Here is a 15,372-nt window from a genome sequence, read left to right on the forward strand (position 1 = left end):
GGTTCATTATCAGCTGCTCTTATCCCTGTAAAATCCAGCCAGCTGGATTAGGGGCAAGCACTCTAATCCGGGTGACTTCCTGCTGAGCAGCAGCCAGGCCTGCTTAGACCAGCAAGCCCTTCATCCTGCAAGAACTGAGGCCTGAAAGTGTTGATGGCTTCTCAGGCAGGCACGCTGGGGAGATGGGGAGAGCAGGGGTCGCAAGACCAATATCATGAAGACAGTCTCCATTACATATAGAACCTGGAGGCTGGGCACAGAGCACTCTGGGGAAGCGTGGGGAGGACTGTGAGTTCTCTCCTAGGGGAGGTGGAGGCTGCATACCATGTCCAAACCCTGACACTAGGATCCCAAGGAATTAAAGGACACACAGATGCTTGCCTTAACAAAAATAATTTATTCCACATCCCTCCCTAGTGGTGGGTAGGGTGGGAACCAAGCACATATACAGCGGTGTCTGGCCCTCAGACTCCAGGACTTCTCCCAGCCGGGAGGTGGAACCTAGAGGGAGAGCACACTCCTCACTGCTCTCAAGCAGCACCCTCCACATCCAACAGCTAGCATTGATTTAGAAGACCACAACAAAAGCCCAAAGACCCAGCTCAAAGGAAGGAGCCCCATGGGGAGAACACAAATCACATCCTTCTCACTGTACCCCTCAGAGTTGAGCCCACCGCCATGGTACCACAAAGCCCAGCATGCTTCCTGCACTGGCCACCTCGTCGGGATCCACCAAGCAAGCCACACCCACAGCCCAGTAACCATCATCTGGGTGGGTCCACACCAACCCAGGACACTTGCATGGCAGAAACTTTCGTCTTAGCCCGATCTGGGAAATGAGAATGATTTCCAGAAGATTCCAGATCCCCTCCCTAAAGCAAAACCCCTCATAGGTCTGAGAGGGATGTTAGATAGGCCGGAAGTGGCTCTTCCTCTTCAAAGGAGCCTCCTCATGGACCCAAAGAAGACAGGGGCAGCCGGAGCCCTGGAATGCAGTGAGGAGTGTCACTGAATCCCCACCCAGCCTGGGATCCTTCTCTGGGCAGGAAGCCTTGGGAATTCTGAGCTTGTGTGCTCCAAATTAGAGCCAAGACTAATCAGGAGAGGCGGAGGCTTCAGCAAGAATGGGGCGGGACTTCAGATAAGCTGAAAAACAGGAAATTGGTGCTGAGAGACCAGGGCCTTATTTTCCCATTCCCTCAACTGCTAGTCCAAATTTCAGTCTTTTGTCTATGGGACTCTCCTTCCCTGTTCCACCAAGGATTCACTAGAGCAACTGGCTTTCTGGTCTTCTCACTTTCCCAGGTTGGACAGGGGTAAAAGGTGGAGGGAGGCAAGGGGCTGGAAAAGCCCCATGGATAGCAGTTGCCTTCCCTACCCTTTCCCAAGTTGGACAGTTCAAGCCACAGGGTGACCAGCATGGCCTTTGAGGGCCCTCATTCTGGCCCGGAAATAGGTGTATACAGCCAACAAGCCCATGAAGGACAGGGAATAGAGCCCCACACAAAGGCTAACATCCAGGTGAGAGAAGCCCCCTCCTAGCACTTGTAGCCAATGGCCTTGGCCCCTCGCAGCTGGGAGCTCTGGTTCTCCATCAGATATTCTAGCCAGCTGCTTGGAGCCCCGGCCCCCTTGCCTCAGATCTGAAAGGCCTTGGAGGTGGCTCACCTCAGCCCAGGACTCAGCAAGCAGCATGGCCCCTGTGTCTCGCTTACTCAAGTGTCGCTGCCCCTGGGGCTGCTCTGGCACATCCCTCTGAAGCTCTTGCACATGCTCAATAGATCCCTGCTCTGGCCTAGCTCTAGTCATTCTGAGGTCTGGGTACAGATCCTGGGGGCCACTTGCCTCAGGTCCGGGGGACCCTGCAGTACCAGCCTGCTGAAGGCCCAGTGCTGAAGTTCTGGGTGTCAGTTTCCATGCGCCCATTACCAGCTTTGGGGTATCTGTAAAGCTCTGCACACCCCTCTGGTGGGCCAGCCCAGATGTAGGGGAATCCAGGATGATGTTCCTTGGGGAGAAGTGGACCTTGAGGAAGCTGAGGGTGGCATCCACATCCCACACTGGCACCCCGCCGAGCTCATTGTGGCAGGGAGAACAGAGTTCACGTGGTGGCCACTGCACCTTGGGAAACTGGGGGTCTTCACTGGGGGCACCTGGAGAAGGAAGCACACACAACCGGGCTGAGACACTCCAGGCCTGTGAAGGAAGCCAGAACTCACTCCCCCATGATGAATATCTACTTCCTTATTTGCACAAAGGGCCTTCAAAGAAATGGAGCCAAGAGATTCATAGAAAACTTGCACAGAGGGGCTGGGAATGTGGCCTAGTGGTAGTGATTACCTAGCATGCATGAAGCCCTGGGTTTCATTCCTCAGTTCCACATAAACAGAAAAAACCAGGAGTGGTGCTGTGGTTCAAATGGTAGAGTGCTAGCCTTGAATACAGAGAGGCTCAGGGACAGTACCCAGGCCCTGAGTTTAAGCCTCACAACTGTCAAAAAAAAAAAAAAAAAAAAAAAAGAAAGAAAGAAAGAGAAGAAAAAGAAAGAAAGCAAAAAGAAAAACTTGCACAGAGCCTGGCACAGCAGGCTGGCAATCAATGATATATCTGCACCCCACCCTATCCTACCCCAGTCCTCTGGCTCTAGGAACTCTCCCAGAGGAAAGCTGGCTTTGCATCTTGAACCTGACATGGCCAGAGTAGGAAGACATGGGACAAATTGCATTGCAGGCTGGTTGGTCTACCAGTGTCTGTCCTTTTTGCCCTTCACAGTTTTCCGAGATTTTACTTGTGTTGATGAAAGGGATGCATTTCCTGCTGGTACAATTCCACAGGTGCACCTCTCTACCCAACTGCTGGATGGAGGTAGGCAGGACAAGGCAGGCTGAGGGGAGAGGAGGGGCCAGGCTGACTGGGACAATGGACAAGTTCTGGGAACTGCACCGGGTGCATTCTCTTACCTGCAAGGCGAGCATTGACCTTGTTGTGGCTAGTCCAGAGCCAGAGAACTGCATCATTTGGACTTCCCACCTCGTGCATAGAGGCAGCAGCCATTTGCTCAAAGTGGTTAGCGCACTCTCGGCAACCAAAGAAGTAGCGGATGTAGCTCCGGACTGCTTGGAGCACTTCCTGGCCACTGGCTACAGGGGGAGGAGACACTGTCACTACAGGAGGAGGAGACCCTATAGGCTGTCCCACCCAGCTAGCTCTACCTTTGTTCCCTTCACAGGACAGCTGGTCCTTCCCAGCTCTGCTACAGTCACCCCTCCACAAATGCCTCCTAACAAGGAGGGTGTAGGCTCCCCATGCCCACTTCTCCCTTTCCAGGGGTCATTTTAGAGGTGACTCCTTTTCCTCCCAATTTCCTAAACCTCACTTCTACTAAATCCTGACTACTTTCTCCATAGGCTCATTGGCAACCACAGCCCAATCTATCACTTGGAACTATTTTATTTCTACAGCTTTCTGATTGGCTGCCCTGCCTCTCCTTATCCCACAAAGCCCACCATCTCTCCAACAATCTTGCAAAATCATCTTTCTTTATTCCCTTGTCAAATAAGAAGTTTCTCATAATACAAAAGTGAGATGGGAATCCATCCCTCAGCAAGGTCCTCAAGCTAGCATGCTGTCTCTGCCTGACTTCTCTCTAGGCTCACTTCCCTCCCTCCCTTCCAGGCCCCATGCCACAGTGCTCTTGTTCTTCCTCCCAGGCTCCATGCCTGTTCTGTTGTTCTCTGTTCCTGTTGGTCTTGGCCTCAAAATCTCCATGTTCAAGTTCTAACTTTCAGTTCCTGAGAATATGGCTATCTTTGGGACAAGGTCTTAAAGTAACATTTATATGGTGGGTCCTAGTCCACTATGACCAGCTTCCTCATCAAGGAGAAAGTTTAGACACAGGCAGGCAGGAAGACTTGGTGAAGAGCCACAGTAAAGGTGGTCATCTGCCAGTTAAAGGGAGAGGTTTCAGAAGTGACCAACTCTGCCACACTTCCATCTTGGGCTTCAAGTTTCCAAAACTGTGTGTCACCCAACCCTAAATGTATACAGCAGAGAGCAAACTTGCCTCTTGGAGAACAATAGCTCTGAGGCATGGTAGGGTGAAACCAGCTGGGACTTACCTGGTCCATGCGAAGACTCTGCACTTTGTTGACTCGCCTGCACAGTCAGGGTGTGGAAGAGGACCCACAAGGAGCAGGGAAAGCCTCGGAAATGTGGCTGGCTGCCCTGGCAGCCAACCCAGTTCACCTTCTCAGCAAGAACAGAGTCCTAAAGGACACGTGTGCAAGTAAGTACACAACAGAAAAAAAGTTGTGGGAAAGGAGGGGATGAGAGATGCTTCCCAGAGATTCCACAGTCAGCTCACAGACCTACGACCCTTAGGGCTCAGCCTATGTTCTCAAAGCTTCATGCATCAAGGAGTCAGCAGGTTTGGAAACACCTTCATTCTAGCCTCACCTCCTGCGAAACGAGGGGCTAATCTCTAAAGCCCTTTAAGCTTTGATATCCGACAAGTCTATAAATTTATAGAAATGTATAAAAGCACCTACTTGTACAAATAGCTACAAGAGCAGGATACCAGAAAGAACCCTGGGCCTGGAGGCAGCAAAGTCACATTTAAAAACTCTGCTGTTGGGGCAGGGAGTTTGGACTAGTGGTAGAGTGCGTGCTTAGCATGCACCAAGACCCAGATCCAATTCCTCTGTACCACATACATAGAAACATTGGAAGTGGTGCTGTGGCTCAAGTGGTAGAGCACTGGCCTTGAGGAAAACGCAAGAATAGTGCGCAGACCCCGAGTTCAAGCCTCAGGACTGGCAAAACAAAACAAAAGACAAAAACTCCACTGTCTCACTGTCTTTTATTCCTAGTCATCTACTAGCACTATGTGCTCTCAGACAAGTTATTTAATCTCTCTTATACTCAGTTTCTTTATCTAATAAATGAGGATATCTACCTCTTTACTCATTTATGACACTAAAAGGGGCATGCTTGTTATGTGCCAGTGGCTCATGTGTGTAATCCTAGCTACACAGAAGGCTGAGATCTGAGGATCACAGTTTGAAGCCAGCCTGGGCAGGAAAAGTCCAAGAGAATCTAATCTCCAATTAACTACCAGAAAACTAGAAAGGGGATCGTGGCTCAAAGTGGTACAGTGCTAGTGTTAAAAGCAAAAGCCCAGGGCCAGGAGTTTGGCCTAGTGGTAGAGTGCTTGCCTAGCATGCACGAAGACCCGGGTTCGATTCCTCGGTACCACATACAGAGCAAAAAGCCGGAAGTGGTGCTGAGGCTCAAGTGGTAGAGCTCTAGCCTTGAGAAAGTCCAAGGACAGTGCTCAAGCCCTGAGCCCAAGCCCAGAACTGGCAAAAAAAAAAAAAAAGCAAAAGCCCAGGCCCTGAGTTCAAGCCCCATGATGGACAAAAAAAAAATAGTGATATGCACATAGCGCTTAGTAGCAGTTTAGCAATTATTAATGGAATGAGATCTCTGCTTCCTGAATGCAAATTGAAGGAGGCTGGAGATTAAAATATTGACCTCTTCTACTCCCTTAAATATTAAGGATGGTGAAAAAAATACTCATTTGTTTCCCACACTCACCTCTCTCCTGTTGTCCAGAGCAAATTTAAAGAAATTGTAGGGAATTTTCTTTCTCTGCTGTTTCACAAGCCAGTCATTTACAGAGTGCAGAAAGTTCTGGACCAGAGGCTGGCCAGGAAAGTACTACGGGAAGGAACAAGAGGAAGTTGTGGAGTTAAAAAGCCATTCTGCCACTCTCATAGTCCTATAAAGAATAGGAGCAAGGGTAGTCCAAGGCAAGTTCTCTAGAACGTTCCAAAACCACTAGGAAAATAGTCCGCCTAAGGTACAGATGTGAACTTTTCACTGCCTTTGCTCTTAGAAGCCGGTAAGACAAAAGGGAAGAAGTGGGAAGGGAGGACACCTAAGTGGGGACAGTTCCCAAAGGTCTCTCCGCTTAAGACTGAGGCTCTCATGCTAACGTGCACCGTGCACCATCACATGCCACCACTCCAAGGAAGGCCTGACCACCAGGCCGTCCCCAGGGCTGCTCTTCAAGTAGTCTTCTATTGGGAGCAGCTGGCTAGGCTAGAAAAGACCTTACATTTGTATTCATGGACTACCAGTAGGGACCAGCCAGCTCAGGGGCTTACAGCCAACATCCAAATCTTGATGGGAGCTCCCACAGTCTCGGAGGAACATGAAAAGCTACTCTGACAATACGTCAACTCAAATCTGATTAGTATCAGCACTTTAAAACCACAAGGACTCCAGGGAGGAGGATATATGTGTGCGTGCACATGTGTGCATGGGTAGGAGTGGGGGTGGGGAGGCAGAGCAACAGAGCAGGGCAGATAAAACCATGAAGAGGCAGATGGAGGAGGAAAATGACCCTGAGAAAATTACAGAGAAAAAAGAAGCAAAGAAAACCATTTGAGAAGTTGGGCACCTGTAACCCTAGCTATTCAGGAGGCTGAGATTTGAAGATCAAAGGTCAAAGCCAGTCTAGGCAGGAGGGTCTCTTATCTCCAATTAGTCACCAAATAGCCAGAAGTGGAGCTGTGGTAGAGCACTAGCCTTGGGCAAAAAAAGCTCTGGGACAGCTCTCAGGCTTGAGTTCAAGCTGCAGAGTCAGCACAATTTAGAAACATAAACACTGAGTCAAGGACTGATGGTTCACATCTGTAATCCTAGCTACTTAAGAGGCTGAGATCTGAGAATCAAGGTTTATATCCAGCCCAGGCGCGAAGGTCCATGAGACTCTTCTCTCCACTTAAGCACCAAAAATGGGAAATAATAGAGCACTAACTTCAGGCAAAAAAAAACCTGAGAGAGCGCGCCCAATCCCTCAGTTTAAGACCCAGGACCAAAACAACCACAACAGAAAGAAAGAAAGAGAGAGAGAGAGAGAGAGAGAGAGAGAGAGAGAGAGAGAGAGAGAGAGAGAGAGAGAGAGAGGGACAGAGAGACAGAGAGACAGAGAGAGAGAGAGAGAGACAGAGAGAGAGAGAGAGAGAGACAGAGACAGAGAGACAGAGAGAGAGAGAGAGGAAGGAAGGAAGGAAGGAAGGAAGGAAGGAAGGAAGGAAGGAAGGAAGGGAAGGAAGGGTCCATAAGATTATCTCCAATTATCCAGAACAATAGCTAGAAGTACAGCTGGGGTGTGCACATGCTTATATGTATATGTGCTTGCATGTGTGCTCATGCATAAGCACATGCATGCACACACACACACACACACACACACACACACACACACACACACACAATTTGAAGAAGGACCCTGAAAATATAAAAATGAATAAATAGGAAAAATAGGCTACCAGATCCAGTCCTCTATGAATGCCACTAAATCTTCTTTTGTTTGTTGGTTGTGAGGCTTCAACTCAAGGCCTGGATGCTGTCCTTGAGCCTCTTTATAATCAAGAGTAGTGCTTCTTCTGGTTTTTGAGTGGTTAATTGGAGGTCAGTCTTATGGGGAGTTTTTCTGCCTGGGCTGGCCTCAAACTACAATCCTCAGATCTCAGCCCCCTGAATAGTTAGGATTACAGGCCTGTGCCCAATGAGTGACTAGCACCTGGCTCATCAAATACTCTTATTAAACCTCGGAGCCTGGACCCCTTTCCCTAAGTGAGAAGTTCTAGAAAGAGCTGAGCTTCAGTGTCCTCCTTCCCCATCTGCTCACACACACAGACTTACAGCTTAGTCAACATTTCTCACTGACTTTCTCCTGGGGTCATGAGCTGACACCTGACGCCTTCTAAGGCCATCTTGTCAGAAGGAACAACATATTCTATGGCTGTGGAGTATAGGAAGTCAGGAAACCCTGGTGACCACACGCCACCCAGTGGCCATTCTTTCCAGCTGTTCATGTGAGGCTGAACTGGCAGAGTAGGCAGGCCGGGCCTACAATGAGCCCTCTAGTGGTAAAGGGCAGTGGTGAGGTGGGTGAGAATCTAAGCTTGGGCTATAAGAGGGAAAGAATACTAACATCCCCTCAGGAATTTAAGAAATAAAAGTAAACAAATAATAGTGTAGTTTCAGATAAGAGTATCAGCTCAAGGAAACACAGTTGTTTCCATTATCAAGGAAGAAACTACCCCAGCAAGGATAGGGTCAGAATATTGGGAGGATGGGCTGGCAAAAGGTCAGAGGGGCCTCAATACCCTGACCCCAGGTCCATCTATTTTGCTGTGGCTTGTCCCTGGTTGGCCTCCCTCTGTCCTCTGCTCCAAGGGTCCCTATGTCTTTTTAAGGGCTTTGGCCTCTGGTGGACGCCACCTTGTTCCATCGCTTGCTGCAGGTGGCACTGAGCAGAACATAAAGAGGGTGCTGCTTACATCCCTCCCCAGCTCAGGCACTTTCTACATTTCTGTCCTCATACTGGCTACACATAGCCCCATGGGGGAGCAAAAAACACCCCAAATCCAAGCTTGTGTACAGCTGAGAGCTACATGTATCACATAGGAAACACTGTGCTGGGGAGCGCGCTCTCTCTCTCTCTCTCTCTCTCTCTCTCTCTCTCTCTCTCTCTCTCTCTCTCTCTCTCTCTCTCTCTCTCTCTTCTCCCCCCCCCCCCCAGGACAGTGGAGAAAGAGGAGTGTCTTCATCTCCTGAGCCTTGCTGGAAAAGCAAGCTGGCAGGAAGATAACAAGGACTTGCTCTGGACTTATTTTCCTTTGGGCCCGGTCATTTGGGGCAGTGCACTCGCAGGCCTCAGGGAAAGGTCTTCATCCCCTCAACAGCTTCCTCTAAGAGGACGAGAAGGATGTAACTTCTCTCCAGGGTAACCATGGCGTACTTAGTCACAGGTAAAACCAAGCGGGCCAGGAAGGGTGGGGCTGGGTAGAGTGGAGACTAAGGACAGATGCAAGAAGTTTCTGGAGCCCAGACTTGCTGAGAGGGGCACATGGAGGGCACATGGAAGCACAGGCAGCCCAAGGGGACATGTGCACTCAGCAGCAGCCTCTGCCTGCCAGGCACAGAGAGGTGCAGAGTGGAGTACAGCAAGGGAGAGGGAGCCAGAGTCTCACTCAGAGGAGGGCTGTGGGCAAAATAAAAAGAAAGAAAAGGGAGGAGGGAAGATGGCACAGAGACAATAGGGACCCAGCCTACCTCTCTCCCACAAAAGAAAGAAATAAAGCAGCACAGACTCTGCTGAGGGCTAGTGGCTTATGCCTAGCACTCATTGAGATCCGAGGATCACAGTGAAGCTAGTCCCAGCAGGAATGTCCATGAGATTCTTTTGTTGTTGTTGTTGTTGTTGTTGTTGTTGTTAGTTGTGGGGCTTGAACTCTGGGCCTGGGCACTGTCCCTGAGCTCTTCTACTCAAGGCTACTGCCCTACCCCTTGAGCCACAGCACCACTTCCAGTTTTCTGGTGGTTAATTGGTGATCAGAGTCTCACAGACTTTGTGCCTGGGCTGGCTTTGAACTGAGATCCTCATTTCTCAGCCTCCTTGGTAGCTATAAGACTCTTATCTCCAATTAGCCACCAGAAAACTGGAAGTGGAAGGAAGTGGCACTGTAACTCAAAGTGGTAGAGCACTAGCCTTGAGCCAAGAAGTTCAAGGATAGTGCACAAGCCTAGAGTTCAAGCCCCATGACCCAGACACACACACAACACACACACACAAGTTCAAGGACAGCGCACAAGCAGAGTTCAAACACAGGCGCTCTGGTCCAAACCCTCTAGAAACCCTAAGGCAAGTAATGTGCACCCCTTGCAAGCCATCTGGAACCCTTAACAACTACACTTGCCACATTGTAAAGTAGTAAGAGAATCAACTACTAACAAATGCTAGCACCACTCCAAAGAGCATCGGCCTTCTCAGAAAAGGCCCAAGGAGTAAGGTAGGCAGAGCCAGGGTTCAGGATCAGATTGAGAGGTGAGACAGAAGCTTCAGAAGAGTATTCTCTCCACCGTCGTGATCAGGGTCCTGCTTCTCCAATGGCCATGACAGGGAATGTAAAGCCACATTCTGGGGTGGGAGAACTCAGGCAGGCAAGCAGAGTGATGGCTAATGAACAGCTGGGAATACATCCAGATGTCGGGGCTTCTTGCCCTGTGTCCAACCCACCCTCCTGCACACGGCATTTATGCTTGGCACAATGGGCTGACAACCCCCTGGCTGAAGGAGGAGGGAACCAGTCCATGGCAGAGAGGAACAACTATGTATCTAAGCGTCTAGACAAATGCTGAGCTCTGGGGAGGAGGGGCTGACACAGTGTGTGGCTTGCAGGAAGCACACTAGTCCTGTGTAGAACAGCAGTGACAAAGCCATGGCCCTATACTCACCTTGGCCAAAACTGCCACAAAATTTTTCAGGGCCATCAGGCGCTGCCCTTCCAGAACCGAGAACTTGCCCACTTCTACTCTCAGGATATAGTGTAGTGCAGACTCCAGGTCTGCCATGTAGATCTTGGAGCTGAAGAGCAAGAGAGAAATAAGAGGAAAAAGGAAACTAACTGCAGGGCTGGGCAGGACACCCAGGGCTGAAGAGAGAGCAGAGGAGGGGCACATCTCATGTTCAGAGGCCTGTATGTTAGCACTTGGCTCTGCCAGCAGTTTGGTGAGTGAGCTTGGATGAATAACTTTAGGGATTCATATTTATAGTATAAAATGGCTATTTAGTGTTCCTATGGATTTGTAAGTATAAATTAAAGCAATTAGTAGGTCCCAATATGGGCCCCAATTCCTCCTGTATACAATAGGAATAAACCTGTGTTCACAGACAGGTTGCTGAGAGGACTAAATAAAGCACAGCTTTATTTAGCACAGCCATCAGCAGCTGCTGGGGAAGCAGGGGTTTCTCCTGTCCAGGCCCTCAGCCTATCAATCCTGTGACTCACTCCTCATTCCTCAGGTCATTGGTGTTAGGTTGTTTCTTTCTGTTCTCAGTAAAGACTGCTAGGAACACACACACACAACACACACACACACACACACACACACACACACACACACACACACTACTGGAAATGCCAGGTCCTCTGTGAAATGAAAGGCCATGAGTTTAGCCACCCACTAAGGCTGATGTGCAGGAGGGCAAAAATAGTTTCTTTCATGACTCAGGTGGAGCCCCATCTCAGACTTTACCAGCTGGCTTCATCAACTCATGCCCTTTATGCTTCCCCTAGCGGACCAGGGATCCGGTGGAAACAGTCTTGAATGTTAGCTGCTTCTCTCTCCCTGCTTCCTGAGAACTGGGTTCTGGTCACAATGAGCTTAGGCAAATTGGGCCTCTGTAAAATTACCTAATCATTCTGCCCCTTCAACAAGGCCAATCCCCAAAGTTGCTCTATCTTCAAGTCAAGTCCTCTTCTGTTCTGCACTCTGGTGTCTTCAAGCTTCCCCTTTGGTGCTCTGCTTTAAGAGTTATCCTTATAGAGCTAGGTGCTGGTGGCTCATGCCTGCAGTCCTAGCTACTCAGGAGGCTGAGATCTGAGGATCGAGGTTCAAAGCTAGCTGGGACACGAAAGTCTGTGAAACTCTTATCTCCAATTAACTTCCAGAAAACCAGAAGTGGCGCTGTGGCTCAAGGGGTAGGGCAGTAGCTGAAGAGCTTAGGGACAGCACCTAGGCCCAGAGTTAAAGCCCCACAACTGCCGAAAAAATAAAGAAAGAAAAAGAAAAGAATTAGCCTTTGAGCCAAGTGCAGTAGCTCATGCCAGTAATCTTAGCTACTCAAAAGGTTGAGATTGGGGCAATGAAGCTTGAAGCCATCCCAGTCAGAAAAGTCTGGGAGATTCTATTTCTAAAATAACAGCAAAAAGCCAGGCTGGAAGAGTAGCTTGAGTGGAAAAGTGCCTGCCTTGGGTTCAATCCTCAGTCCTTCCCCCCAAATAAAAGTAACCAATAAAAAAAGGCATGGGCTCAAGTGTCTCCCCACACACAAAAAAGTATTCTCATGAGGATAAATTGAATGACCTGAACAATCTTAATTGGAATGAACATAATGACCATTCCTATCTCAGTCTCTCTCTCCCCCATGGTTTACTAAAAAAACTCTCATCATTCCTCCACATTGAATCCATTTGTTCTTTGTTCTTCCAGTTTTTTTTGTCTCATTTTTGCTTTATTTTAAGACTGGGTTTAGGTCTCCTATATAAGTAACTCTGTATGTAACTCACTATGTAGCCCAGGCTAGCCTCAAACTCAAAATCTTCTGCTTTGGTCTCTGCAACCTGAGTGCAAGGATTATGCATTACAGGTGTGAACCACCACACCCAGCTTCTATTTGTTCTTTTTTTCTTTTTTTTGTTCCCAGTCCTGGCTTGAACTCAGGGCCTGACCACTGTCCTTGGGCTTTCTCAAGGCTAGAGCTCTACCTCTTGAGCCAGAGCACCATTTCTGGCCTTTTCTATGTATGTGGTATCAAGGAATCGAACCTAGGTCTTTGTGTGTGCTAGGCAAGCACTCTACCACTAGGCCAAACTCCTGGACTCTATTTGTTCTTGAGTAGAGTGTTGTTTAAGGGATGTGGGCACTGAGTAGCATTCCTTCTATCATGGTGGAAAATGTGACATGCTATTTATTCAGCACTGGGGCCCAGCACAGACACCAGAAAGGCCACCCATTAACTTCTGTGCTCTGACCCAGCAAGACCCTGTAAACATGGACAGCTGTTCAAGGTCATCCTCGGTCATAGGAGGATGAGTGGCTAGACTCAGTACACAGGTGTACCTGTGACAAGAATGGGAATGAACAAATGTGCACGTGAAGGTGTGATCTGTGACCACAGCAGAGATGGGAGTGAGGTGTTACATGGAGAATACCATGGTGGTATATCGGTAAGCCTTACCGATCTGCAAACTTCCACACTGTGGGTGCTATGTTGTCTGTAACGGCTGGCACAGCTGTGGGTGGGGGCGCCTCTCTGGTGATCCCGGAGAGTCTCTGCAGATAGGCGGTATAGAAAGACCTGGATTCTACCAGCCTGTGAGGAAAGAGAGCACAGGGAATCAGTAAGTACAAAGGACAAATCCCATAGCTGGCCAATGTTGGGAAGGGTCGCCTCTCTAATAGAAAGGCTTATCAAGAAACATCTGGGCTGAGGTGTAGCTCAAGTGGTATAGCCCTTGCCCAAGAGGGTTTAAGTTCAATCTCCAGTACCTACCTACCTACCTACCTACCTACACACACACACACACACACAATAATAATAATAATAATAATAATAATAATAATAATCTGCTCATGGACAAGAATGGGTAGATCTGACTACTTTCCTTGCAGACCCAAAAGGTAGCTGACCTTATGACAGTTTCCACCTATAAGCTTGCTTCAGTGTATCACAGATAACACTACTTCCTAAGGAAGTCAAGGGGTTTGGTGTGTGACATTTAAGAAAAGTAGACACTGTAAGTGCAGTGGATCACATCTGTAATCCAAACTAGATGTGAGGCAGAGAGCAGGCAGATCGAAGTTCAATACCAGCCTGATCAAAAAGTTCAAGAGACTTCATCTCAACCAGTGAAGCTGGGCATGATGGTATATACCTGCCCTTGCTGCTATGTGGGAAGTCTAAACAGGAGCATCCCAGTCCATGTATAAACACAAGTCCCTATTTGAAAAATAACTAAAGGAAAAAAGAAGTATGGGATATGACTCCAGTATGGGGATATGACTGTTAGCAAGCACAAAGCCCTGAGTTCAAACCCCAGTACTACAAAAAGAAAAAAAAAGCATGAATATCAAAGAACCATCAGGATTTTCACAATCATAAGACTTCTCTCTTCTGATATAGGAGTGCTCAAGAGCAGGCAAGAAATGTCTTCAGAGCACAAACTCCCTCTTACTCACCAGGCTACCTAGAGACAGAGAGGTCAAACCCAGCAGCAGTGACAAGATGCCCCAGCAGGGACTGACACTGCTTTCCCCTCCACCATCCTGGCTCAGTGTTTACTGATGAGCAGATGGCTCAGGAGTGGCATCGTCATAAACAATTTTCCCTTCCACCAATTCCGAGTGAGAAAACAATGCCTTTTCTCCCCACCAGGACTGGTACTTTCTGGGCCAGTCTGGAAGTTAGCCCTCCCCCTCCCCCTGTGGCCATCATGCTTCCTGACTCTGACAGGTCTGTCCCAGGGCCACCTGGTGATCTTGCTAGGGCAAGGGCAAGTGGCCATTCTGCCCAGTTTCAACACTGTGTGGCACTAATGGCCCTGAGGAGCAGCAGCAAATTGGGCACCTCAGAAGAGCCTTGATATCCCTGGCTCTCAGCTGCCTGCAGGGCCAGGCCGATATCAATCATCTGCCCAGGGAGGGCACCAAGGCACCATCTGGCGCCATTTAACAGGCCATTCAGCAGCCAGAGGCTGACAGAGGGGCTGATGCTGGCCTGATTGTTTTCTCCTGGCATTTTGGAACAGGCTATTGTCTGGTTCCTAATGAACTTTTCTGCAATTAGTAAACCAAAGGGAGGGAGGGTCAGGCATATCTGAGTCCTTGCCAGGCCTACAGCCTGCCAATGAGTCTGTCTATGGACAGAGGAGGATGGGGTAGGTCTGGGTGTAGATGGTGTAGAAACAGTCAGAGCTGCTAAAGTCAGACCACTGAGCTGTCCTGTACAGAGAGGCAGAAATGTGCTTCTCCTGTTGGGGTGATTCACCTGTCCTCAGAAGAATCTCTAGGGTTAAATGTTTGTCAGGACTGTTCCCTTTCTAGGCAGGAAGGATGAGTACAGGGAGAGGAAAGAAGTGAGGAGAGAGCACACTCACACAGGGATTCGAGCGACAGAACCATTCCGAGACATCAGGTAGCACGATGGGAAGTCAGTGACACCAAACTTGGTTACTACGTAGTCCTCTGTGTCCAAGACCCTGCGCACAGCCAGGCCATGATACTGAGACAGGTCCAGAATTACCTGCAGAGACAGCAGGATGTTTGGGGACTAAGCCACTGGACAGAGGGAGCCAGGAGTTGGGTCCTAGATCAGTGCTGGGCAGGCACCAAGACAGCAACTGTGCTCTGTGCAGACTGTCATGAAGAACAAGACCCTTGTGCCACTAACCCACAGGCAACAAGTGTCAACAACCACCTGAGAGGAGGGTCCTTGGACTGTGTAGAAAATCTTTAATGTCTATATTGAATACAAGGTGAATTGAATACAAGATGAATCGAAGTTTTTTGTTATTGGTGGTGGTGGTCATGGGGCTTGAACTCTGAGCCTGGGCATTGTACCTGAGCTCTTCAGCTCAAGGCTACTGCCCTACCCTTGATCCACAGCCCCATTTCCCATTTTCTAGAGGAAAACTGGAGATGAGAATCTCACAGTCTTTAGTGCCCAGGCTGTCTTTGAACCTCGATACTCAGATCTTAGCCTCCTGAGTAGCTAGGATTACAGATGTACGCCAC

The 15,372-nt window shown here is 48.9% G+C and overlaps 1 protein-coding gene across 1 annotated transcript in view; it reads right to left on the reverse strand.

The window, feature by feature from the left end:
- Positions 1-377: 377 nt before the first annotated feature.
- Positions 378-15,372, reverse strand: part of Qsox1 (quiescin sulfhydryl oxidase 1) — a 36,486-nt gene continuing 21,491 nt past the window's right edge. The window contains exons 6-12 of the mRNA XM_090340317.1: positions 14,736-14,881; positions 12,818-12,952; positions 10,312-10,441; positions 5,596-5,718; positions 4,119-4,266; positions 2,961-3,140; positions 378-2,153 (exon numbers count right to left, since the gene is read on the reverse strand). Of these exons, the coding sequence (XP_090196443.1) occupies positions 1,399-2,153; positions 2,961-3,140; positions 4,119-4,266; positions 5,596-5,718; positions 10,312-10,441; positions 12,818-12,952; positions 14,736-14,881 (1,617 nt within the window). The 3' untranslated portion in view covers positions 378-1,398. The remainder of the gene's footprint in view (positions 2,154-2,960; positions 3,141-4,118; positions 4,267-5,595; positions 5,719-10,311; positions 10,442-12,817; positions 12,953-14,735; positions 14,882-15,372) is intronic.

This window comes from Megascapheus bottae, chromosome 10 (assembly GCF_031878675.1).
Source record: "Megascapheus bottae isolate mThoBot1 chromosome 10, mThoBot2.hap1, whole genome shotgun sequence".
Lineage (NCBI taxonomy): Eukaryota > Metazoa > Chordata > Mammalia > Rodentia > Geomyidae > Megascapheus > Megascapheus bottae.